This window comes from Lepus europaeus, chromosome 6, assembly GCF_033115175.1.
Source record: "Lepus europaeus isolate LE1 chromosome 6, mLepTim1.pri, whole genome shotgun sequence".
NCBI classification, from domain to species: domain Eukaryota; kingdom Metazoa; phylum Chordata; class Mammalia; order Lagomorpha; family Leporidae; genus Lepus; species Lepus europaeus.
In genome coordinates this window covers 96747843-96774262 of record NC_084832.1, presented here as the reverse complement: position 1 = coordinate 96774262, position 26420 = coordinate 96747843, and the positions used below count along the sequence as shown (strand labels likewise).

At 37.5% G+C, this 26420-nt stretch overlaps 1 protein-coding gene across 1 annotated transcript in view; it reads left to right on the top strand.

Annotated features, from left to right (window-relative positions):
* The window catches only part of A2M (alpha-2-macroglobulin), a 69080-nt gene that overhangs the window by 26898 nt on the left and 15762 nt on the right, over positions 1-26420 (top strand). Inside the window, exons 12-22 of the mRNA XM_062194645.1 lie at positions 1223-1450; positions 1692-1755; positions 3151-3293; positions 3888-4037; positions 13998-14162; positions 14583-14679; positions 16254-16377; positions 22596-22824; positions 23874-24000; positions 24339-24460; positions 24993-25044. Coding sequence (XP_062050629.1) covers positions 1223-1450; positions 1692-1755; positions 3151-3293; positions 3888-4037; positions 13998-14162; positions 14583-14679; positions 16254-16377; positions 22596-22824; positions 23874-24000; positions 24339-24460; positions 24993-25044 — 1501 coding nt within the window. The remainder of the gene's footprint in view (positions 1-1222; positions 1451-1691; positions 1756-3150; positions 3294-3887; positions 4038-13997; positions 14163-14582; positions 14680-16253; positions 16378-22595; positions 22825-23873; positions 24001-24338; positions 24461-24992; positions 25045-26420) is intronic.

The window sequence follows — 26420 nt, the reverse complement described above, 5'->3', positions numbered from 1 at the left end:
TTTTATGAAGGTAGTTTGGTGTGTGAATAGCTTATCAAATTGATGTCTCTGTGGAGACAGAATTGGTGGAAAATCTCAGTCACCTTAATCTGCCTTCAACAATTAGCATTTAGATTAAAAAAATATAGATATGTCTCATAAGTTATTGTCTGACTTTTTTCTTGCTATTCTAATTTTCTCCCTTGGTCTGCCCATTCACATATAATTTGTTTTAAATGATGTATAGTCCCCTATTCATCACTAGGGATGCACAATGGATATTAATCATGATGAGGAAAAACTTCTGCCTTTCAAGAATTTTCATGTTAATATAAAGTAATAAAGAATGCATTTTATTGATTCAGCTTTAAATAGATGGCATAAAAGCCTTATACCTCTAATTGCTCCAAAGTGAAGGTTTACCCATTTAGCAACCAAGAACTGCCTTGAATGCTTTCTATGCTCTAGGCAGTAATTAGTGCTGACAGCAAAAACAGTATCTTTAAGTACTCCCTCTTACTGGTGATCACATATAAGTTATCACTAGAACATATATTGAAATATGAACAAAGTGTTTGCTGGCAAAAATATTCACTCCTGCTACTTGGAACCTGTGCGTGAAGGTTGAGGAAGCCTGGAAAGATCTCAAGAACAATTTGTACATGAAGAAAAGTTGGAAATACAAGTTAAGTGGGGCCTCTGAGCCATAAGAATCCACAACTACAGGAAACATTCAAAACAACCTGCCTAAGACCCAGAGAGGCAGACTTCAGTTTGCTCATTCAACCTTAATGCTTTTTATGAAAGTTTTCTCGATCCCTAAGGTTAAAATATTTCATTTATTCATAATACCTAATTGAAACCCATAGTAAAAGTGGTAGCTGTTTTCTGAAGCAGTATTCTTGAGTTTCTGCAAAATGAGGTTTCATAGCTCCAAAATTTATCTCTGTAGAAAGTAGCCAAAACATATATTGAACAAGGCAAGCAGAACGAATGATCCCTCCTTTTATGCTGTTCAGAAATATAAATGACAAGAGCAGGAGCCCCTGCAGCAGAAAGGCAAAGCCATGTCTGTATTTGATACAGATAAGCAAAATAAGGTCCATCTCTCTCACATTTTACTGTAAAGCAACAAATTTCTAGCTTCTAAATAAGGTACAATGTAAACTTATGCAGTTTTGTGAGAACATTGATTTTTTTTATGACATACGATCTACAAAATAATGTTTTCCTAACTCATTAGGCCAAATACAAGGATCAGAGGCCCTGTCATGACTACAGATGGCTGTCAGAAGATAATCAAGAAGCACATCACACTGCTCAACGTGTATTCTCCCTAAGCAAGAGCTTTGTCCACCTGGAGCCTGTGCCACATGAACTGCCCTGTGGTCAAACTCAGATGATTCGAGCACATTATATTTTGAATGAACAGGTTCTACAGGAGCTAACAGAGCTCACCTTCTACTATCTGGTAAGAAGGGAGGTCACTGAATTGACTCATCTCCCAGTAAATACTCTCTGTGGGGCAAGTACTTACAAAGCTCTTTATACATCACTCTTTGACTTCTGATCCATGTTCCTTTGAAAGTTTGACTTCTCTTGCAGTCAGTTATTGCCAACCTGGGCCCAATGAAATAAGCAAGGGGCATAGAAGGCAAGGCTGAGATCTTTATAAGGAAAACAAAATTGCTTTCTTTTTCTCTTTTTTGCAGATAATGGCAAAGGGAGGAATTGTTCTAACTGGGACTCATGCGCTGCCTGTGGAGCAGGGTAACAGTGAGTATTTTCCATAATCTCCACATTTCTGCTCCTTTATGACACATTCAAACCTTGAACTACAGAAATATCAGAAATTAATTCAAATCAAGATAGGTAATTTCCTTCTAATCACAATAAAGGGAAGTTGAGGGAGGGGAGGGGATGTAATAATATTTTTTCACCCCATATCAAATACTTGTTTACTTTTTTCAGTACATTCTATTTTAGATTATTTGAAATCTATGCTTATTCCAAATTGCCAAACCATAAATATCCATTGACCCTCTTCAAAAAGTTTTGGAGTGCTTTCTGTAGACCATGTCATGTACTGAGTCATTTATATCTCTATACATATCTTATTTATCCTTTGAAAGTAGTTATGATTTATGAAGTGTTAAATTAGGTATTTCCTCCATTGCATTGAACTCTTATCATGAACAAATATGGAAAACTATAAATATATGAAAGTTTCTTCTATCCTAATGGAGGCTAAAGGTTGACTTTTTAGAAAACTATCACTGATAGCTACACTTTGGTTCTGTCTTCATAGCAACACAGAAGCATGTTAGTAGATTGGGAAAGCTTTATGCAACCTTTAAAGAATCTGCCTAGGCTTTAAAAATAACTTCTTCAGAAGCTTAGTAATAATTTTATTATTGTAATAATATTCTATCAAGGACAAAAGAAAAAAATATTTGCAATGTAAGGTTAAAGAGGATGTAAGCATAAATACAATTTTAGCTTCTCTTACCTTCTAGAGTGAGATGTACATGGAATGGTTGTGAAGGTGATGTCTTCATACACTTTTTTTTTACAAGCAGAGTGGACAGTGAAAGAGAGAGACAGAGAGAAAGGTCTTCCTTTGCAGTTGGTTCACCTTCCAATGCCCGCCGTGGCCGGCATGCTGTGGCCGGCGCACCGCGCTGATCCGAAGACAGGAGCCAGGTGCTTCTCCTGGTCTCCCATAGGGTGCAGGGCCCAAGCACTTGGGCCATCCTCCACTGCACTCCCTGGCCACAGCAGAGAGCTGGCCTAGAAGAGGGGCAACTGGGACAGAATCCGGCGCCCCAACTGGGACAAGAACCCGGTGTGCCGGCACCGCAAGGCGGAGGATTAGCCTAGTGAGCCGCGTGATAGCATCAGAATGCCACGCAGATGAGCTAAATCTTAAAATTGGTGAAAAACTAATAGGTGATTTAAGTAGAAAAGACAAGATTTGGTAAATGTTTTTTCCTGAAGTTAGAGTTCTTAGAGGTAATCATCTGATACATGTGCTATTTATTAGCTCTACAAACACTAAGTCATTAACCAGACAAGAACCCTAAGATAACTTTGTGCAAGAGAATAATTTCATTCCAGCTCTTGGAGATGTCTAACCCATAATCACTTTCTCTCATTCTTTCTGTGCTGCAGTGAAAGGACATTTTTCTGTGTCAATCCCTGTGGAGTTAAGCCTGGCTCCCATTGCACGACTGCTCATCTATACCATTTTACCTGATGGGGAAGTAGTTGGGGATTCTGAAAAATATAAGGTTGAAAACTGTCTGGTCAACAAGGTGAGTGTTTTATATGATAAAATTTAAAGTTTAAAGCTGTAAATATTTTATAGTAAGTAGACATATTTATAGTAGAGGTGGGTATTTGGCATGGCAGTAAAATGCCTCTTGGGATGCTTGTACTCCCTGTATGAGTAGCTGAGTTACAGTCCTGGCTCTGCTCCTGATTCTAGCCTTCTGCTTATGAGCACCTTAGGAGGCAACAGGTGATGACTCAAGGAACTGAATCCCTGCTACCACATGGGAGCCTCAAGTTGAGATCTTGGCTCCAAGTTACTGCAGACATTGGGGAATCAATCAGTGGATAGGAGTGCATGCCTCCTTGATCTCTCTCTCTCTCTCCTTTTTAAATAAATAAAATAAATTGGTAAAACTATTTAAGAAAAGATGAGTTATAATAGTTAAATTTGTTCTTGAAAATCAAAGTGAAATATAAGGATAAAAAATGTCAGAATTGATATAATGTCAACCAATAGGAAGTGAAGAGAAGTAGTTACACATTGAACACGAGAAACAACCAGATAATACAGGAGAATTCTGGTAAAATCAAGACATTTATTTTTTCTGAGCTTCCCCTTCCCCCCAATTCCACAGGTGAATCTGGGCTTCAGCCCAGCACAAGGTCTCCCGGCCTCACATACCCAGCTGCGAGTCGAGGCTTCTCCTCATTCCCTCTGCGCCCTCCGAGCTGTGGATAAAAGCGTGCTGCTCATGAAGCCCGAGGCCGAGCTCTCCACATCCACAGTGAGTTTCCGTCAATCTCTGGGCTCAGGAAGGACCTAGCAAGGGGATCAGAACAGGAAGAAATGCTTATTTGAATAGGATAAGAGCAATTAAAATTATATTCTATCTGGAACCTAGTAGTGTTGACCTCTTTCCTGGGTACTTTCTTCAGTGAGAAAGATACATTTAATCTTTTTTTCCCCATGCTTACACACACAAGTACATGTGAGTTTCTAGAAGCTCGTGTAAATAAAACTTGAAAACACTTTGTATGGATGTTCATTTTCCCAAAGCATTTTAAAGCATATATATATATATATATATATAGACACACACACTTCAAAACACTCATGGGAAAAATGGAATTAAAAGTTTGTTTTGATGCGAAGATTTTTAAAAATATATACATGGCTTTTTTTCATAATGTGCATTTTACATGAACTTCTTGAGGAATCCCATACATACATATATCACACATATACACAAATCACATTAGTTTTTGCAGATATAAAAACAAAAAAGAATTCACTGCCTCATATATTGAATCAAATATATTGAAGCATAAAATGTGATTTAAAGAACGTCTTTTTTTTATTATACATTTATTTAATGAATATAAATTTCCAAAGTACAGCTTATGGATTACAATGGCTTCCCCGCTCCCATAACTTCCCTCCCACCCGAAACCCTCCCCTTTCCCGCTCCCTCTCCCCTTCCATTCACATCAATTTTCATTTTCAATTCTCTTTATATACAGAAGATCAGTTTAGTATATATTAAGTAAAGATTTCAACAGTTTGCCCCCATATAGCAACACAAAGTGAAAAAATGCTGTTGGAGTGCTAGTTATAGCATTAAATACCAGTGTACAGCACATTAAAGACAGAGATCCTACATGATATTTATTAAAAATTAATTAATTTTCTATGCCATTTCCAATTTAACACCAGGTTTTTTTTCATTTCCAATTATCTTTATATACAGAAGATCGATTCAGTATATAATTAGTAAAGATCTGATCAGTTTGTACCCACGCAGAAACACAAAGTGTAAAAATACTGTTTCAGTACCAGTTATAGCATCACTTCACATTAGACAACACATTAGGGACAGATCCCACATGGGATGTAAGTACACAGTGACTCCTGTTGCTGACTTAACAATTTGACACTCCTGTTCATGGCGTCAGTAATCTCCCTAGGCTCTAGTCATGAGTTGCCAAGGCTTTGGAAGCCTTTAGAGTTTGCCGACTTCGATCTTATTCCGATAGGGTCATAGTCAAAGTGGAAGTTCTCTCCTCCCTTCAGAGAAAGGTACCTCCTTCTTTGATGGCCCTGTTCTTTCCACTGGGATCACACTCGCAGAGATCTTTCATTTAGGTCTTCTTTTTTTTTTCTTTTCCATGGTATCTTGGCTTTCCATGCCTACAATACTCTCATGGGCTATTCAGCCAGGTCTGAATGCCTTATGGGCTGATTCTGAGGCCAGGGTGTTGTTTAGGACATCTGCCATTCTATGAGTCTGTTGTGTATCCCGCTTCTCATGTTGGATCTTTCTCTCCCTTTTTGATTGTATCAGTTAGTATTAGCAGACACTAGTCTTGTTTGTGTGATCCCTTTGACTCTTAGACCTATCAGAGTCATCAATTGTGAACTGAAATTGATCACTTGGACTAGTTTGATGGCATTGGTACATGCCACCTTGATGGGATTGTATTGGAATCCCCTGGCACATTTCTGACTCCACCATTTGGGGCAAGTCTGATTGAGCATGTCCCAAATTGTACATCTCCTCCCTCTCTTTTTTCCACTCTTAAATTTAACAGGGATCACTTTTCAGTTAAAATTTAAACACCTAAGAATAATTGTGTGTTAATTACAGAGTTCAACCACTAGTACTAGAACAACAACAACAACAAATACTAAAAAGGATAAAGTATTTCATTATACATCTAGAGTCAGGACAAGAGCTGATCAGGTCATTGTTTCTTATAGTGTCCATTTCACTTCAACATGTTTCCCCTTTGGTGCTCAGTTGTCACCGATCAGGGAGAACATATGATATTTGTCTCTTTGGGACTGGCTTAATTCACTCAGCATGATGTTTTCCAGATTCCTCCATCTTGTTGCAAATGACCGGGTTTCATTGTTTTTACTGCTGTATAGTATTCTATGTGTACACATCCCATAATTTCTTTATCAAGTCTACTGTTGATGGGCATTTGGGTTGGTTCCAGGTCTTAGCTATTGTGAATTGAGCTGCAATAAACATTAAGGTGCAAACAGCTCTTTTGTTTGCCAATTTAATTTCCTTTGGCTAAATTCCAAGGAGTAGGATGGCTGGGTTGTATGGTAGGGTTATGTTCAGGTTTCTGAGGAATCTCCAGACTGACTTCCATAGTGGCTTTGCCAGTTTGCATTCCCACCAACAGTGGGTTAGTGTCCCTTTTTCCCCACATCCTCTCCAGCATCTATTGTTGGTAGATTTCTGAATGTGAGCCATTCTCACCAGGGTAGGTGAAACCTCATTGTGGTTTTGATTTGCATTTCTCTGATTGCTAGTGATCTTGAACATTTTTTCATGTGTCTGTTGGCCATTTGGATTTCCTCTTTCGAAAAATGTCTATTGAGGTCCTTGGCCCATCTCTTAAGTGGGTTGTTTGTTTTGATGTTGTGGAGTTTCTTGATTTCTTTGTAGATTCTGGTTATCAACCCTTTATCTGTAGTATAGTTTGCAAATATTTTTTCCCATTCTATCCGTTGCCTCTTCACTTTCCTGATTGTTTCTTTTGAAGTACAGAAACTTCTCAATTTGAGGCAATCCCAAATGTTAATTTTGGTTTTGACTGCCTGTGCTCCTGGGGTCTTTTCCAAGAAGTCTTTGCAGGTGCCAATATCTTGCAGGGTTTCTCCAATGCTCTCTAATAATTTGATGGTGTCAGGTCGTAGATTTAAGTCTTTAATCTATGTTGAGTGAATTTTTGTGTAAGGTGAAAGGTAGGGGTCTTGCTTCAAGCTTCTGCACGTAGAAATCCAATTTTCCCAGCATCATTTATTGAATAGACTGTCCTTATTCCAGGGATTAGTTTTGGATCTTTGATCAAATAGAAGTTGGCTATAGATGTTTGGATTGATTTCTGGTGTTTCTATTCTGTTCCATTGGTCTATCCATCTGTTTATGTACCAGTACCATGCTGTTTTGATAACAACTGCCCTGTAGTATGTCCTGAAATCTGGCATTGTGATGCCTCCAGCTTTGTTTTTGTTGTACAAGATTGCTTTGGCTATTCGAGGTCTTCTGTGTCTCCATATGAATTTCAGAATCATTTTTTTCCAGATCTTAGAAGAATGTCTTTTGTATCTTGATTGGTATTGCATTGAATGTATAAATTGCTTTTGGGAGAATAGACATTTTGATGATATTGATTTTTCCAATCCATGAGCGTGGAAGATTTTTCCATTTTTTGATATCCTCTTCTATTTCTTTCTGTAAGGTTTTGTAGTTTTCATCGTAGAGATTTTTAACGTCCTTGGTTAAGTTTATTCCAAGGTATTTGATTGTTTTTGTAGCTATTGTGAATGGGATTGATATTATAAGTTCTTCCTCAGCCGTGGCATTGCCTGTGTATACAAAGGCTGTTGATTTTTGTGCATTGATTTTATATCCTGCTACTTTGCCAAACTCTTCAATGAGTTCCAATAGTCTCTTAGTAGAGTTCTTTGGGTCCCCTAAATAAAGAATCATATCATCTGCAAAGAGGGATAATTTGAGTTCTTCCTTCCCGATTTGTATCCCTTTAATTTCTTTTTCTTTCCTAATAGCCTTGGCTAAAACTTCCAGAACTATATTGAATAGCAGTGGTGAGAGTGGGCATCCCTGTCTGGTACCAAATCTCAGTGGAAATGCTTCCAACTTTTCCCCATTCAATAGGATGCTAGCCGTGGGTTTTTCATATATTGCTTTGATTGTATTGAGGAATGTTCCTTCCATACCCAGTTTGCTTAGAGTTTTCATCATACAAGGGCGTTGTATTTTATCAAATGCTTTCTCTGCATCTATTGAGAGAATCATATGGTTTTTCTTCTGCAGTCTGTTAATGTGGTGTATCACGTTGATTGTTTTGCGAATGTTGAACCATCCCTGCATACCAGGGATAAATCCAACTTGGTCTGAGTGGATGATCTTTCTGATGTGTTGTTACATTCTATTGGCCAGAATTTTATTGAGTATTTTTGCATCTATGTTCATCAGGGATATTGGTCTTTAATTCTCTTTCAATTTTGCATCTTTTTCCAGCTTAGGTATTAAGGTGATGCTGGCTTCATAGAAAGAATTTGGGAGCATTCCCTCTTTTTCGATTGTTTGAATAGTTTGAGAAGAATTGGAGTTAGTTCTTCTCTAAATGTCTGGTAGAACTCAGCAGTGAATCTATCTTGTCCTGGGCTTTTCTGTTGGGAGGGCCTTTATTACTGTTTCAATTTCTGTCTCAGTTATGGATCTGTTCAGGTTTTCTGTGTCTTCCTGGTTCAATTTAGGTAGGTTGTATGTGTCCAAGTTCTGTCCATTTCTGACAGATTTCCCTGTTTGCTTGCATACAAGTCCTTGTAGTAATTTCTGATGATTCTTTTTATTTCTGTGGTGTCTCTTGTTACATTTCCATTTTCATCTCTGATCCTATTGATTTGAGTCTTTTCTCTTCTTTTTTTTAGTTAGTTGGGCCAATGGGGTGTTAATTTTGTTTATTTTTTCAAAAACCAGCTCCTCATTTGGCTGATTTTTTGTAATTTTTTTTATTCAATCCTGTTGATTTCTTCTGATTTTAATTATTTCTCTTCTCCTACTGGGTTTGCGTTTGGTTTGCTGCAGATTTTCTAGATCCTTGAGATGACTTGAAAGCTCATTTATTTGGTGCCTTTCCAATTTCTTGATGTAGGCACCTATTGATATAAACTTTCCTCTTAACACTGCTTTTTGTTTTATGCCATAGGTTTTGGTATGTTGTGCTGTTATCCTCATTTACTTCCAGAAAATTTTTGATTTCTCTTTTAATTTCTTCTATGACCCATTGTTCATTCAGGAGCATGTTGTTCAATCTCCATGTGTTTGCACGTATTCTAGGGATTCCTGAGTTGCTAATTTCCAATTTCATTCCTTTGTGGTCTGAGAAGCTGCATGGTATGATTCTAATTCTTTTGAATTTGCTGAGATTGCTTTATGGCCTAGTATGTGGTCAATCCTAGAGAAGGTTCCATGTACTGCTGAGAAGAATGTAAATTCTTTCTGTGTAGGATGTAAAGTTCTGTATGTATCTGTTAGATCCATTTTGGCTATAGTGTCATTTAAATCTACTGTCTCCTTGTTGATCTTCTGTCCTGTTGATCTGTCTATCTCTGAAAGTGGAGTATTGAAGTCCCCCAGAACTAGTGTATTGGGGTCTAAGTCTCCCTTTAAGTCCCTTAACAAGTCTTTTAAATAAACTGGTGCCCTGGAACTGGGTGCATATACATTGGTAATCATTATATCTTCCTGTTGAATGGATCCCTTAATCATTATATAGTGCCCCTCTTTGTCTCTCCTAACAGTTTTTGTGGTAAAATTTATGTTGTCCGATATTAAGATGGCTACACCTGCTCTTTTTTCATTTTTGTTGGCATGGTATATATTTTCCCAGCCTTTCACTTTCAGTCTGTATGGATCATTGTTGGAAAGATGAGTTTCTTGTAAGCAGCAAAAAGATGGGTTTTGTTCCTTAACCCAATCAGCCAATCGGTGTCTTTAACTGGACAGTTCAGGCCATTAACATTCAATGTGACTATTGAGAAGGAGTAACTTTGCCCTGTCATTTGCCAAAGATATTTTCTAATATATGGTTTGAGATTCCTGTGATCTTTTGCTGTGAGGTTTCCTTCCTTTACCTTCTTTCATATTGGTGACCATGTTTCTGTGTTTCTGTGTGTAACACATCTTTAAGCATTTTTTGCAGGGCTGGATGAGTGGCGACAAATTCTTTCAATTTCTGTTTGCTGTGAAAAGTCTTTATTTCACCTTCATTCACAAATGAGAGCTTTGCAGGATATGATATTCTGGGCTGGCAGTTTTTCTCTCTTAGTACCTGTGTTATATCTCTCCATTCCCTCCTAGCTTGTAGGGTTTCTGATGAGAAGTCTGCTGTGAGTCTAATTGGAGATCCTCTGAGAGTAATCTGGCGTTTCTCTCTTGCACATTTTAGGATCTTTTCTTTATGTTTCACTGTGGTGAGTTTAATTATGACGTGTTGTGGTGAGGATCTCTTTTGGTCATGTTTATTAGGGGTTCTATGAGCTTCCTGTACTAGGATGTCTCTGTCCTTCTCCAAACCTGGAAAATTTTCTGCTAGTATCTCACTGAAAAGGCCTTCTAATCCTTTCTCCCTCTCCATGCCTTCAGGAACTCCTAGAACCCGAATGTTGGGTTTTTTAATAGTATCCTGTAGATTCCCGACAATATTTTTTAGATTTCTAATTTCCTCTTCTTTTCTTGATTTGCCTGTTTCCTTTCCTGTTCTCTGTCTGTCTTCTAAGTCTGATATTCTCTCTTCTGCTTCACCCATTCTGTTTTTAAGGCTTTCTAATATATTTGTCATTTGATCTATTGAGTTCTTAATTTCATTGTGATTTCTTGTCACTATCACAGTTTCTTGTTCTACTAGTTGTTTCATTTTACTTTGATTCCTCCTTAATATTTCATTTTCACGAGATAGATTTTCTATCTTGTCCATTAAGGATTTCTGTAGTTCAAGAATTTGTTTTTGAGAACTTCTTAATGTTCTTTTCAATTTTTTGAGATCTGCTTCTTGCATTTCCTCTATCTCTTCATCTTCATAATCTTGAATTGGGGTGTCTTTTTCATTTGGGGTCATCATAGTGTCTTCCTTGCTCTTGTTACCTCAGTTTCTACGTTTGTTGTTTGGCATGTTGGAGATAATTTATGTTTTTTTTTTGTTTTGCTGTGGTGTTTTTTTCTCGTTATACTATGCCTCTAAGTGGGCTGTCTGTTTTTGATGGATCCTTAGAGTCTGTGATGGGTGTGGCCAGAGAGCTCTGTTTGATTCCTCATTTTTAAGGGTGTGCAAAAAGTGACTCACCCAGATTGTTCTCTCCGTCGGTCCTTGCTCGATCTCTCTCTCTTTTTTTTTTTACTCAGTTGGGAAGTAATTCCACACAGCTGAGTGGAATTGAGGGTAGTTGAAATCTGGCCTCTGTGTGTATTCGTTTGATCTACCCCTGGGACCACACACAGAGTTTATGCAGCCCTCAATGTGTTCTCAAGTTTCTCCACAGTCCCAAGGTTACCGAGTTTGTGTACTTGGTGAGTTCGCTCGCCCCCCTTTGGATTTTCACAGTCTCAGATCGTTAGCTCCACCTGCTTTCATTAGATTCTAACCTCCTGTTATTTCTCCCGACCAGAGTCAAGTTTTTCTGCTTGGCTACTCTCGGTGGCCGCTTTACATATGTAAAATGGCGCCTGCTCTTTGTCTTGCTCGGCTTTGTAAGGTGGGTGGAGAGATAGGCTAGTGTCCGTGCTGGTTCCCCTGATTTATTCGTTTTTTTTTTTTTTCTCTCCTCCAGTCAGCCTGGTGAACTTTGCCCAATGGGGCCTAAGGCCTCTGCATTTCCTCACCAATATCTCGGGTTTCTGAGGTTTTTGTCTTACCTCCCATTCCGGTGCATGTGAGATTCTGTGGCTCGGCTCCTGCGGCTGGGCTTCCATGTGGTGGTCTCCCTGTAGGTCCTCTGTGTCACAACCACTAGATCCGGAAGCGTTTCCTATGCAGTTTTTTTCTTGAGTCTTTTCCTGAGGCTACAGTAACTCCACTTTTATTAAACTATCTTTTCCCAGAGTATCGGTGCACGCCCTCCCTATCCGCCATCTTGGCTCCGCCCCTTGATTTAAAGAACTTCTAATTCAGATACATTAAGGTTCTAGCTTAAGGTCACGTGGCAATACAAATGCAAACCTAACTCTTAAGCCATCCACAGATGCACTGCTGGATAGAAAGCAAGGTAGAATGTGTAAAGTGTTGTAAGACAGGTAGAGGTGTGCAAAACAGAAGGAATAATTAACTCTAAGGTATCAAGGAAGTCACTTGAAAACTTTACATAATTTTTACATTTTATATACATATTTACATGATATGTATATATATATATATATATATATGTTATATGTACATAGGCCACTCACTCTCCAAAGTCTGACATTTCAGAGTTTCTTGAATCCAATAACATGAATTTTCAAACCAATTTTATCATTTTGAAAGTCACAATGAAAGTGATGCATTTGCCTGCACTAAGACTTCACAGGCTGAATGAAATATCAAGCTCCCATTTTTACAAAAGTTATATCAATGGTAATAACTGATGTTTCAAGTTGAATGTAGTTTCTGAAGGAAGATAGGTGCTGTCTCTGCTGAATAAAAATTGCAATAAATTAATTGCTAGACAGCAATTGATATTAGTCTATGAAATAATTTAAAGTCCGGGTTAATAGAGGAAATAGCAAGAGTGTACTGCAGTGAAACAACAAGAAACTACTTAACAACATACTAATAGTAGTTTGCTGTGGCACCGGCATTCCATATGGGCTCCAGGTTCTAGTCCCAGTTGCTCCTCTTCCAGTCCAGCTCTCTAATGTGGCCCGGGAAGGCAGTGGAGGATTGCCCAAGTGCTTGGGCCCCTACACCCACATGGGAGACCAGGAGGAGGCACCTGACTCATGGCTTCAGATCGGCACAGCGCTGGCCTTAGTGGCCATTTGGGGAGTGAACCAATGGAAGGAAGACCTCTCTCTGTCTCTCTCTCTCATTGTCTGTAACTCTGTCAAATGAATAAATAAAAATATTTTAAAAAAAGAAAGAAAATATTAGAATAATTTGAAAGGAAACATTTCAGTACTGGAAGCCAGAAAATGTTTAGAAAAGTAACAGAAATGTTTTATATTCCTATAACATAATTTTACAGTTCTCACTTTTTTTTTTTTAAAAAAAGAACAATCTTGGTGGATAGAATAGGCATATGGTTCTATTTAATTTGTTAATAATAAAGTAGAAGCTTTCAAGTATTTAGTAGTAGGCCCAGATGACAACACTAGTTCCTTTAATCTTTGGTTTATGTTTTACTAATGAAACAAATTCCTACTAGTAATTAAGTCATTCATTCCACACGTATTTGCTTAATGCATACTGTATTCTAGGCACTACACACACCAAGTGTTGAGAATTTGATCATGAAATACTAGAAACAAAAATCCATGTTTTCTGAGACTTCCATTTTAAGAAATGAGACAGGCAATAATTATATAACATGTTTTGCAGAAAAAGGAAACAGGGTAGGGAAATGGGGACTGTTACTACAAGGAGTCGCCTTTGAGATAATGTTGAATTTCAACACTCGTGCACATGCAAACAGTACATCTGTCAACTTTTTTATGTCTGTCTTAGTTCTCTCCTTCAAATGGATTTGAAAGTATCATTTTCAGTATTTTGTAGTTAATATTCTAAATATTGAGTGAGTATCAGGAGAATTTGTTTCCATGAATAATACCTTAAAAATATCATCCTGTCCTATGTAGAGAATATGTACAGTATTTACCCATATGCCTGTTTCAAACATGTATTTATTAACTTTGTTATATACTTGCTAACCACAAAATTGGGACAAAAATACCATTTTATTCTAGCATCACAAAACTCTCTATATCTTAGATGTGGCAGAATTCAATACCTAAAGTTTTATTTCATTTTAGTAATAAATATAATATTTGCATCTGAACTTTGTGACAAAGTACGATGATCCTTGAGTATGTAGACGAAAGTGTTTTGGATTATTCTTGCTTTTTTCTCCTTGGATTTAAGCAAATAAATAGACAAGCCACAAATATATCTGCTCTTTGTCCTTTGCATTTGTGTAATATATCTGCCCTTTGTCCTTTGCATTTGTGTAGGTTTATAACCTGCTACCACTAAAAGACCTCACTGGCTTCCCTGACCATTTGAATGAGGTTGAAGACGACAGCGATTGTATCAGTTACCACACTATCTATAGAAATGGAATCATGTATTCTCCGCTATCAAACACAAATGAAAAAGATATGTATAGCTTTCTACAGGTAAGCTGCTTGTATTTTGTATATGGTCAGTTCTTAAGGTTATTAAAATACTATGCATGGAAGAAATTATTTATCTTAGTGCCTTTTATCATGAATGAGGGTAATGGAAATAGGTAAAATGACTTCTCCAAGGGCACTAACAGTAAAAGATGTTCTAAAAATGATAGCACTAGAATTGGTGCTTTTTAGACTTTGAATCAAGCTTCCTTTTTGATTGAAATGCATTGCTTTATGATATTTATAAATATCACATATATAAAATAATTACTGTGAAAGAGCTTAAAGAACAAAATGAGATTACCACTATAGTATGTTAACAACTCTTCTACAAATGTGAATATTAAGTTTAGTATTGTTTGTTGGTTTGATTAGTAAATCTAGTGAAAAGAAGCACTGATTAGATGATATTTTTCTTTGCAGGATATGGGCTTAAGGGTATTCACCAACTCAAGGATTCACAAACCTGAAGTATGTTCAACAACCGAGGTGTATTCACCAGCTGTCTTCCGAAGTTCTGGTAAAGAATTATAAAAAGAAGTATTGACTAATATGTTAAATCAAATGAAAGGATTTTGAAAGATAAAATGTCACAAAAAGTAAAGCAAAGGGGACAAAAGTATAATTAAGATATGTTAAGGCTCATGGGTCAAGGTCATATGTCAGTACTAACCCAGATCTGACTGTGTTAAGCCACCCACAAATGCACAGCTGGAGAATGTAAGGCAGAGTGTGAAAAGTGCAATGATACAGATACACAAGATAAAAGAGAATATCTGCTTCTGATAAATGAGATGGGTTGGGTTGAAAAAAAGAAAGTTTCTAGGCACAGGTTCAATGTAAACAGAAATAGAAATTGCCGCAAAACAGGGTTACATTCTCATTACTCAAGCAGAGAAGCTCTTCAGCTTTACCAAAACATCAGCCAACATTCACGCTGGAATCACTCACATAATCTGTGATGGGAGCTACTCCTTTCATGAATCAGACAGCAATCAAGCACTTATTGATAGTCTTATATTGTCAAATCACACTTGAAGATAAATTGACTTCAGACAGAAGAATATAACCACTTGGGGCAGGCCTTGGGACATAGCAGTTAGGCTGCTGCTTTGATGCTTGCATCCCCACTCAGAGTGCCTGGTTTCCAATCCAGCTGCCTGCTAATGCACTTCTTGGGTGGGAGTAGGTGATGGCCCGAGTACTTGGATCCCTGCCACTTACATGGGAAACCCAAGTAGAGCCCCAGTCCCAGGCTCCAGGCTGCCAGGCTTCCTGGTCCAGTGTGGTTATTGTGGGCATTTGTGGAGTAAGCCGGTAGATGAAGCAACTCTCTCTCTCTTTTACTCTCTTAAATAAATAATTTTTTTAAAAATCTGGAAAATATTCACTGAGAAACAATTGGTTATATGTAATTATTTATAAGGATTATTTCACATTTTTATTTATAACATTCTGTAATGCTTTATCAGTAAGATTTATAATAAGCTGACGTGTATACAAGCACATGTTTCCCTCCCTAGGAGAAGTAATGGTTAAATATTTCCCATCATACCCCTAACAGAGAGTGAATGATGTGACAGGACCCAGTTCTGATCTTCTGACACCACATGGAATAAAGAGCCTGTTTGATCTTTGATCCTTTAGGGCCTATACGTTGTTGCTGAAAACCACTGTCATAATAATATGTCATGGTTTTTCTTTGCTCCCACAGTACAGGGCAATGGAAGCCAGGGCTCCTGCCTTCCTCCTAACTCATGGTCACAGCACCTTCCTCTTAGCAGTGTGGGCAGTAGCCACACAGGACTCCACAGAGTCCTTCTCCACAACCATCTCATGCTCTTTCTGCCAAGGTCTCTGCTTTCTGTGCTTGGAATTTACTTCCTCTTGCTGAGCTTATTCCAATACTTGAGAATTCAGCTAACCTATCACCGCCCTAGAAAGACTTTCCCAAATTACACAAGCGCCCTCTGCTGACTCCTCTCTATCTCAACACCCTACTTAGGTATTTGAAAGCACTTACTACAATCTTTCCCGAGTAGTATCTTTGTATTTATTTATTATTCCTGTCTTCTTTCTCACTCCCCACCATAGATCCAGTTGCAATGAGTAGCAGACTGTTAGGCAATGTAAGAGAAACGAGGGTTTCAGAGGCTCACAGAGAAACAGTCCGAAAGTACTTTCCTGAGACGTGGATCTGGGACCTGGTGGTGGTGGAGTAAGTAACTCTCTTTATATGTAAGAAGCAACCAGATATACATATACCACAATTTTTAATTCTTGGTGAATTTTAATTTTTTATTGCATTCATTTAGGGTGTACAGAATGATGTATTGATACACACACACAAAGAAATGGTTAAGTAAAGCAAATTAACATCTCTCCTCACACTTTTTTGCATGTGTGATAAAAGAACCTAAATTCCATTCATTTTTCAAATTTCCAGGTTATGATATGGTACTATTAACTATAGTCTTTAAGCTGTACATTAGATCTGAAGATGTACTCATACATACATACTACAATTCATACATACATACTACAATATTCATTACATAGCTGTAATTTTGTATGCTTTGACCTGCTTCGCCCAATTCACCCCCTCCCACACACTCCCTGTAATACCATTTCACTCTATGTATTCAACTTCTTTTTAGATTCTATATACAAGTGAGGTCTTGCAGTATTTTTCTCTCTATGACTGGATTTATTTCACTTAGCGTGATGTCCTCCGGGTTCATCAACATTGTCACAAGTGGCAAGATCTCTTTCTTAACACTGAATAGCATTTCATCATGTGTACCACAATTTCTTTATCCACTCATACGTTAAAGACATTCTATGCCCATTTCTTGGCTACTGTGAATAATGATGCAATGAACATAGGAGTGTGCATATCATATGGCGTGCAGATTTTGATTCTTTTGTTTTTATACCCAGAAAAAGGAGTTGAGTTATATACTTCTACTTTTTTTTATTTACTTTTGTCAATGAAGTTCATATTTCTTATGCTCCCATGCTACTATTTAGGGTTCTTTCATTTCAATTTAACACATTCTCATTAGCATTTCTTGTACTACAAATCTACAGGTGATAAACTTCCTTGACTTCTGTTTGTCTGAGAAAAGCTTTCTCTCTCCCTTCATTTTTGTTTAGCAGGACTTTTTAAAATTCTTTCAGCACTTTGAACATATAAAGTGTCAGCAAAAAATTCTGGAAAATGTATATTATGAAAGATATGTATGAATTTCAAAATAATTTGCACCAAATAAACTTCTTTTAATTCATTTTTTCTACAGTCTTCTAGAAAAGACCTTGTAGAATTCCACACCTTTATGGACTCCGAAGTTTCTGCCGTAAATTTCTTTAATTGTCTCATGGATATTCCCTCATACATTAAAAAAACACAAATTTTCTCTTGTTGCTTTCACAATTCTCTCTTCACCTTGACTTTTGTCAATTTTATTATAATTGTCTCCATGTGTATTTCTTTGGATTCATCTTGTTTGGTGTTCTTTAGACTTCCTGTATATGGATTTATATTTTATTCCCCAGTTTTGGGGTGTTTTTAGCCATTTTTAAAAATTTAAATAACCCTTCTAGTCCATCCTATTTCTCCTAGATCTTTCTATTTATCCGCAGGGAAAAGTTCGGGGTTGGAGTTGATCTCCCATTCACTCAACTGAAAGCTACAGTGGCAAATACCTCCACGCTTGTTTAGACCACACATACTTTCAACTAATTTCTTTGTTCATTGTCACCTCCAAGTGCCTAGCAAATGTTTGTTCCTTCTATTCTCAGAGATAGGTAAGTTAGCTGAAGGTGCTCTATTTCTGGAGCCAACTACCGAAAGGAGTTGACGGAACTGAGCCCATATGTCCTCTCTGGCCCCCAGAGATGGTTGAAAGACTACTGATTAGCTGCTCCATAAGTTCTCAGATGCAGACTAATTAAGGGCCCAACCCTTAGGCAGCAGCTGGGAAAATTGACACATGAGATATTCAGTAAGATTCCTTCCAGAAAAACAAACAAAAAACAACAACTGGAAGCTGGAAGTTGTTGCCTATTCTATGTCTGCTGATTCCAGGCAGAGAGCCACTGAAAATTCTCACGCACATATTGAAAGCCATCTCTTTGATCTCTCTTCTCTTGGAGAATTTGAGAAAGCAGGTCACATCCATTCCCAGAACTGGGTGAATAAGAACCCATCACCAGGAACGTATCAGTGTTTTAGAGAAGAGAACTTAAGGACAATCTCAAATTACACACTTTGTTTATAACTATATTGTCTATAAAAGATTATACTACATTTATATGTCTATAGAAGATTCTGATACAGATTAAAATTGAAAGCAGAGTTGGAAGAAAAGGACTTTCATTTTTCCACCTCAAGCATTGATTATACTTTCTGTCATTTTTTTCTGATTAAAACATTATAAAGCTTTAAGTATTTGATGGTTGAAAGATTACCAATCTAAGAACTTTTTTAAAAAAAAATTCAGTTAACATGATTTCAAAGAGAAGGTGAACCAGGGTTTGGAGACAAAACAGTTGGTTTCTATGCTATAAATTTTTTTCATTGAATTTATGTATTAGTTAACTAGGAGAATGTACTATACTCTTCAAGTCACTTAAATTTATATATGTTATTAGTATTATCTTTAAATATACAATATAAAGAAAGCTGTACATTCATGGCATATTAACTTTGTTTTCTAAAACAAGAGGCAAATGCTCAGCTAGACACATAGTCTATCAAAGCAAAAGGTGCATATGAATGAGATACATACCCTTTTTTCCTTCATAATTGGGTTATTTGACAAAATAATAAACAGTGCATTCTATTATTGTCATCTTACTTTTCATTGTTGCCTTCAGTAGTAAGTACTGGCATTTAAGGCTTGACATTAAACAGTTTAAGAACTGTTCACAATTCTCCTAGATGTAAGAACTAGAAATAAAAACTGGAAGATGGTCGAAGAGGTTTAAAAATTAGCAACACCATACAGCACCCATACTTGTGTAAATTTGTTGCCTTAAAAAGGCAGCTATTACTCAAATTTGAAAAATTCAACAAAAGCTCTAGCCCCTTTCTGTGTAATCAATTTCATTTTAAATCATGTTTTAGCAGAGTCTACAGCTCAAATATAAATTCATTATACCGACCTTTTGGCAGCACTGAGGATCTAAGACAAGGCAGTGCTACTGATCTTCTGAAGATAATGGTGAAAGATGTTTGTGTTCCGATTTTTCCAATTCTTAAAAGCTTATTTGAATCAACAGCATTTTTGTAAGAGCATTACAAAACAGTACTAAAAATACTATTCCTGTTTTCAATACATTTTTAAAAACCTTTGCAAATACTATGCCAGTGTCAATGACTACACATGGCTAGTATCACTGAGGAGTTTCAGCACTTTCTAGCAAAGACAGTCTGTACAATAGGGAATGTGAAAGCTCTCATTTCTAAGTCTTTGGTGCAGTTTTGGTAGGTAAGGGCTTGAATTCTGCCTTGGTGGGAAGGGGGGAGCTGGAGGATGAGCAAGATTATTGTGATTAGAACTAAGCACATAGCATTAACATGGTACCATTGGAGAGGTACTGTTAGGAGAAGTGCTTGGTGAATTTGGACACCTACTAATGTCTCTGAGCCACTCTGAATCTCTGTGAATATGTTCCAGTGGAGGAGATTGAAGATTAAATGGACAGTTGATAAAGTATTCTGGAAGCTAAAGAAGACTGGTGGAGGGCTATCAGGAAGATCTCTTGGCAGTGGTGGAGGTGGGCTATGCAGAGTTCCATCAAATCCACCAGTAGGAACAGGAACTCTGGGTTTTATCCTTGAAGAAGGAGGTTGTCTTGGTGGAATAACATGAAGATCATGATGAAATTTCATATTCCTCTTAGAATTTGATGCATGATGATCAATGTTTATTCAAGGAGGAAGGAAAGGAGAAATCAGTGGCTCTTAGTTTGTGTAAACTACCACATGAACTGAAGAAAGACTGAATGTAGCAAGAGCACTGGAGCAAACGTGCTATTGCTGCCACAGGAACTATTGAGATCCGCATCTAAAGAAGCAGATACTGGTGGAATACTACATGGCATATTTAGAGAGGTTGATGCTGACACTGCTGATTCAAGCTCAATTTCAACAATTCAATCAAAGCTTATTTTATATGGTTCTCTGAGGGAGAACCATGGAGGTGCCTGAGGGAAAGCCATGGGGGCCCGTATTGGGCTTATTCCAGTAGATTATAAGAAGAAATTTGATTCCCTGGGAAATTGAGGTGCCTATTTAGAGTTTTGGGGTTCAATTTCTAGAGACTTGTTCAATATATAATCTGTAAACTCTTTTTAGATGAACTTCCTATGGGGTTAATATTTTAGATGAACCCCCTCATTTTTTATTCTATCCATAAACAATAAGGCTGATTCTGATATTGTTGGATTTTTCCCAGAATTTCAGCAGTTTTTCTCCTCTTCTTGAAATTGATTAAATTTTCCCTTTCTTTTTTTTTTAGTTTTTTTTAAACTTTTATTTAATGAATATACATTTCCAAAGTACAGCTTATGGGTTACAATGGCTTCCCCTTCCCAAAACTTCCCTCCCACCCACAACCCTCCCCTTTCCCGCTCCCTCTCCCCTTCCAATCACATCACGATTCATTTTCAATTCTCTTTATATACAGAAGATCAGTTTAGTATATATTAGGTAAAGATTTCAACAGTTTGCCCCCATATAGCAACACAAAGTGAAAAAAAAATACTGTTGGAGTACTAGTTATAGCATTAAATAAGAGTGTACAGCACATTAAAGACAGAGATCCTACATAATATTTTTTTAAAAAAATTAATTAATTTTCTATGCCATTTCCAATTTAACACCAGGTTTTTTTTTTTCATTTCCAATTATCTTTATATACAGAAGATCGATTCAGTATATACTTAGTAAAGATCTCATCAGTTTGTACCCACGCAGAAACACAAAGTGTAAAAATACTGTTTCAGTACTAGTTATAGCATCACATTAATGTTTATTGCAGCTCAATTCACAATAGCTAAGACCTGGAACCAACCCAAATGCCCATCAACAGTAGGCTGGATAAAGAAATTATGGGACATGTACTCCATAGAATACTATACAGCAGTAAGAAACAATGAAACCCAGTCATTTGCAACAAGATGGAGGAATCTGGAAAACATCATGCTGAGTGAATTAAGCCAGTCCCAAAGAGACAAATATCATTTGTTTTCCCTGATCGGTGACAACTAACTGAGCACCAAAGGGGAAACCTGTTAAGTGAAATGGACACTATAAGAAACAATGACCTGATCAGCTCTTGTCCTGACTCTAGATGTACAATGTAATACTTTATCCTTTTTAGTATTTGTTGTTGTTGTTGTTGTTCTAGTACTAATGGTTGAACTCTGTAATTAACACACAATTATTCTTAGGTGTTTAAATTTTAACTGAAAAGTGATCCCTGTTAAATTTAAGAGTGGAAAAAGAGAAGGAGGAGATGTACAATTTGGAACATGCCCAATCGGACTTGCCCCAAATGATGGAGTTAGAAATGTGCCAGGGGATTCCAATACAATCCCATCAACATTGCATGTACCAATGCCAGCTCACTAGTCCAAGTAATCAATTTCAGTTCACAATTGATGGCTCTGATAGGTCTAAGAATCAAAGGGATCACACAAACAAGACAAGTGTCTGCTAATACTAACTGATAGAATCAAAAAGGGAGAGAAAGATCCAACATGGGAAGTGGGATACACAGCAGACTCATAGAATGGCAGACGTCCTAAACAACACTCTGGCCTCAGAATCAGCCCTTAAGGCATTCGGATCTGGCTGAAGAGCCCATGAGAGTATTGTAGGCATGGAAAGCCAAGACACCATGGAAAAGAAAAAAAAAAAAAAGAAGAAGACCTAAATGAAAGATCTCTGCGAGTGAGATCCCAGTGGAAAGAACGGGGCCATCAAAGAAGGAGGTACCTTTCTCTGAAGGGAGGAGAGAACTTCCACTTTGACTATGACCCTATCGGAATAAGATCAAAGTCAGCGAACTCTAAAGGCTTCCATAGCCCTGGCAACTCATGACTAGAGCCTAGGGAGATTACTGACGCCATGAACAGGAGTGTCAAATTGTTAAGTCAGCAACAGAAGTCACTGTGTACTTACATCCCATGTGGGATCTGTCCTTAATGTGTTGTCTAATGTGAAGTGATGCTATAACTAGTACTGAAATTTTCCCTTTCTTTTTAAAAGATCATTATTTCCTTCTTTAGTCTTCATTACTCTCTGTTACTGATAATTCTATTGAGTGCATTCAAGTCATGACAATAGAATCACTTGTAGGTGTTCTTTTCCTAGGAAGGATTTGTTCAGCTGCTTACTTTCTGTTCTTCACATTTCATCCTTCCCAGCTCATCAGGTGTGGCTGAAGTAGGAGTCATAGTCCCTGATACCATCACTGAGTGGAAAGCAAGCGCCCTCTGCCTGTCCAATGACACCGGAATTGGTCTGTCTTCCATTGCTTCTCTCCAAGCCTTCCAGCCCTTCTTTGTGGAACTTACAATGCCCTACTCTGTGATCCGTGGAGAAGCCTTCACACTCAAGGCTACTGTCTTAAACTATCTTCCTAAATGCATCCAGGTAAGGGGCTTTCTTTCCAAAAATGAGCAGAAGGTAGCATCCAGGTAGGAATGTTGACAAAATCCTTTGTATTATATACACACACCAAAAGAAGAACACTGAAAGTATTCTGATGGAGATATACCCATATGTTATGTAAGTTATACTTACTGAAATCCACAAGTAACAAATTGTAACGTAAAGCAAATTTCTAGCCCTTATCTCAACACTTTAAACTTAGGTAGCTTATATAATATAAAGATTGCTCACATAAACAATAAAAATCAGTGCTCTTCATTCTCATGTCTTATTTTCTCCAAGAGTTCAACTTCTACACTTCAAAGTATTTAAATTTCCACGTCTCATTTAATATATTAAATCTGACTTTAAAAGTTGTTCACAGGGGCTGGCACTGTGGCATAGCAGGTTAAGCCACTATTTGCCAGGTCAGCATCCCATATGGGCACTGGTTTGAATCCCACTTGCTCCACTTCTGTTCCATCTCCCTGCCTGGAAGAGCAGCAGAAGATAGCCCAAGTACTTCAGCCCCTGCACTCACCCAGAGGAAGCTCTTGACCTCTGGTTCCACCTGACCCAGCCATTTGGGAAGTGAACCAGCTGATGGAAGACCTCTCTCTGCCTCTGCTCTCCATTTCTGTAATTCCACCTTTCAAATAAATAAATACATTGTTCTAAAAAAGTCATTTACAATAATCTTACCTCTGTTGAAACAACAACTATTTATAAATCTTGTATACTCTGCTGGGAAGGCAGAGTATGAGGGTGTGGTCAAGATCTAAGGCTAAAAAAGTAGAGTACACACAAGCAACCTACCATCACTACCTCACCTCTTCTCTGGTCACATTACATGAAATAACAGGTTACCTCAAAACACTAACATTCAGATGTCAGATCCATCTAAATATACTAAAACTAGTTTGTATTTGCCTGCATCATTTTTAATATTAGTAGGCAGCCTGGACTCTAACCAATCCATGTGCTTGTTTCCAAACCCAGTCTCCCTCTGATCTCTTTCTACCTCTAATTTATTTGTCTCATATTGGTTGCAGGTCAGTGTGCAGCTGGAAGACTCTTCCCAATTTCTAGCTGTCCCAGTGAAGGAGAAACAAGAGTATCATTGCATCTGTGCGAATGGGCGGCAAACTGTGTCCTGGAAAGTAACTCCAAAGTCATTAGGTGGGGACAGACTCTTAGAAACCATTCATTCTTCAAGGATTCTATCAATGAAGTCCTTATATCTAGCACTACTTCCCTCAGGAAAAGACCCCCAGGTGGCAGGATGCTTTTTCCTCTCATTCTAGGATGTCTAGAAGGACATAACCACTTCCCTATCTCCACATAAATCTTGGTTTCTCAGTGTCATTGACCTCTAATTTAGGCTGCTTCTATCCCTGCTCTTGTGTTTTATAAAAAAATGATGATGGGACTTTGGACATTTATAAGTACTTAGTTTGGAAGCATAGAAGAAAGGATTTAATGGAACTCATCTGTACTGTAACTTTTTATTTTTTAAGGAAGTGTGAATTTCACCGTGAGCGCAGAGGCACTGGAGTCTCAAGGGCCATGTGAGAATGAGGTGGCTGTGGTTCCTGAACATGGGAAGAAAGACACAATCATCAAGCCCCTGTTAGTTGAAGTAAGTAAGCCTGCCTACTTGACAAGTGGCTGAGCTATACAAAAATGTTGAATCCAGTTGCAGTTGTAAGTTTAGCTAAGAAAGACTAAATAATACGAGGATACTTCAAAATATTTTGGAAAAATGGAATGAAAGATACTTTTTGGTATAAAAACTCTTTGAAATTCAGGCATAGTTTTCATGATATATATTTTCATGAAGTGCTCAAGGATCCTTAGTATATAGTTTATAACAAATCCATAATAACATATATGCATACTATAATATTCCTATATATAACATATGTATGTTTAATAATATTATTTCTATCATCTATTTACCTATCATTTCTATCTCTCGACATTTATTTTCCACTTGCTTTCCAATCTATTAAATATTGACTAAAATTACAGAGTTATTTATTTGATGCAGTTCAAATTCTTCTCTTTAACAGAAAATGAAATCTGGCCACAGAATCTGTGGTCACACTACCAACACATATGTCCTGAAAATCAATCCATTCTCAACTAACTTTTCTTTCTTTCACCTAAAGCCTGAAGGACTAGAGAAGGAAGAAACATTCAACTCCCTGCTTTGTCCATCAGGTAAGAGTCAAGTATCATAATGAAAATAACATTGATTAAAACTTGTCTAACATCTGAGACCCAAAGAATTTCTCATGTTACTTTTACACCTTCTCTATGAGGTAAGTATGACCTGAAGTACAATTCACATATTTGACAAATCAGAAAACTGGTTCTTGGTAAGACCAAGTAGTTTGACCTCGAGGATATCCTTAGCTAGTGCATTCTGAGTCTGTCTCTTGCAGCATCTATGCAAATACCAAGATGTGTTTCTGACCAGCGTATGATATAGGAATAGGTAGAAAGTGAGTAGAATCAAATGCATATTTCCAAAAGATATATTTCCCTGAATAGTTAGTAATACAGCACATGGACAGCTGAATTCATGGCATTCCAACACTGAGTTTTGTATATCAGCATTATCTACTTCCCAAAGAAAGAGATGGTGTGACTTTCATATCTGTTTGATGACAATACTGTACCTAAAGCCCTGTCAATCTTTTAAGGAGAGACTTAAGAAACTTATAGTAAAAGATGTAACTTTATATTGACTGCTCTCAGAACTTCTTTCTTTGTCTTTATAGGTTTCCATTTTTTTATTCTCTTCTAACTGGACAATTTAAAATATCCCATCTTCAAGGTCACTGATTCTTCTGCTAAGTTGAGTTTGCTGTTGAAACTTTCTGGTGACTTTTTATTCAATCATTGCTTTCATCTCTAAGATTTCTATTGCATTTTCTCTTATTGCTTCTGTTTTTTGTCAACCTTCTCCCATGGTTTATGTATTATTCCTCAAATTTGATTCAGTGTTCAATCCATATAGCCCTATAATCCATGGAACTTTTCAAGAGGAGTATTATGAATTCTTTGTCAGTCATTTCATGGATTTCAAATTGTTTACAGTCAATTTTTTGAAGTTTGTTAGTTTCTTTTGGAGGTGGCATAATTCTGTTTCTTCATGATTCTGTTTCCTTGCATTGTTGCCTGCACGTTTGAGGAGACAGCCACTTCTCCCGGCTTCCACAGGTATTTTTTTGGCAGGTATAAACCTTCACTATTTAGTTTAGCCTGTGATCCTGAAGAGATCAGCTGGTGACAGTCCCAGACAGGCAGAGCTTGTTGTGGGTTCTCTAGTTAGCTGGGCTGCTGACTTTGCTCTGATGTTAGGTGTGGCTGCTGTCTGGACTCTGTTGTGTGGCAAGATCACTTGCTGAGCTCTGCTATCAGGGAGAGCTGCTCTCTTGGTACTGTAATGATCTGTGGTCAGGCCAGTTGCAAGGTGTATTTCTGGCTGGGTATTCCAGTGTTTGGAATCTTCAGTTTGCTAGGGCTGTGGACTGGGATGTAAGGTTAGGTGGAGTCCCTGCTCAGGATGGACAGGAGTAGATACTTAGAAG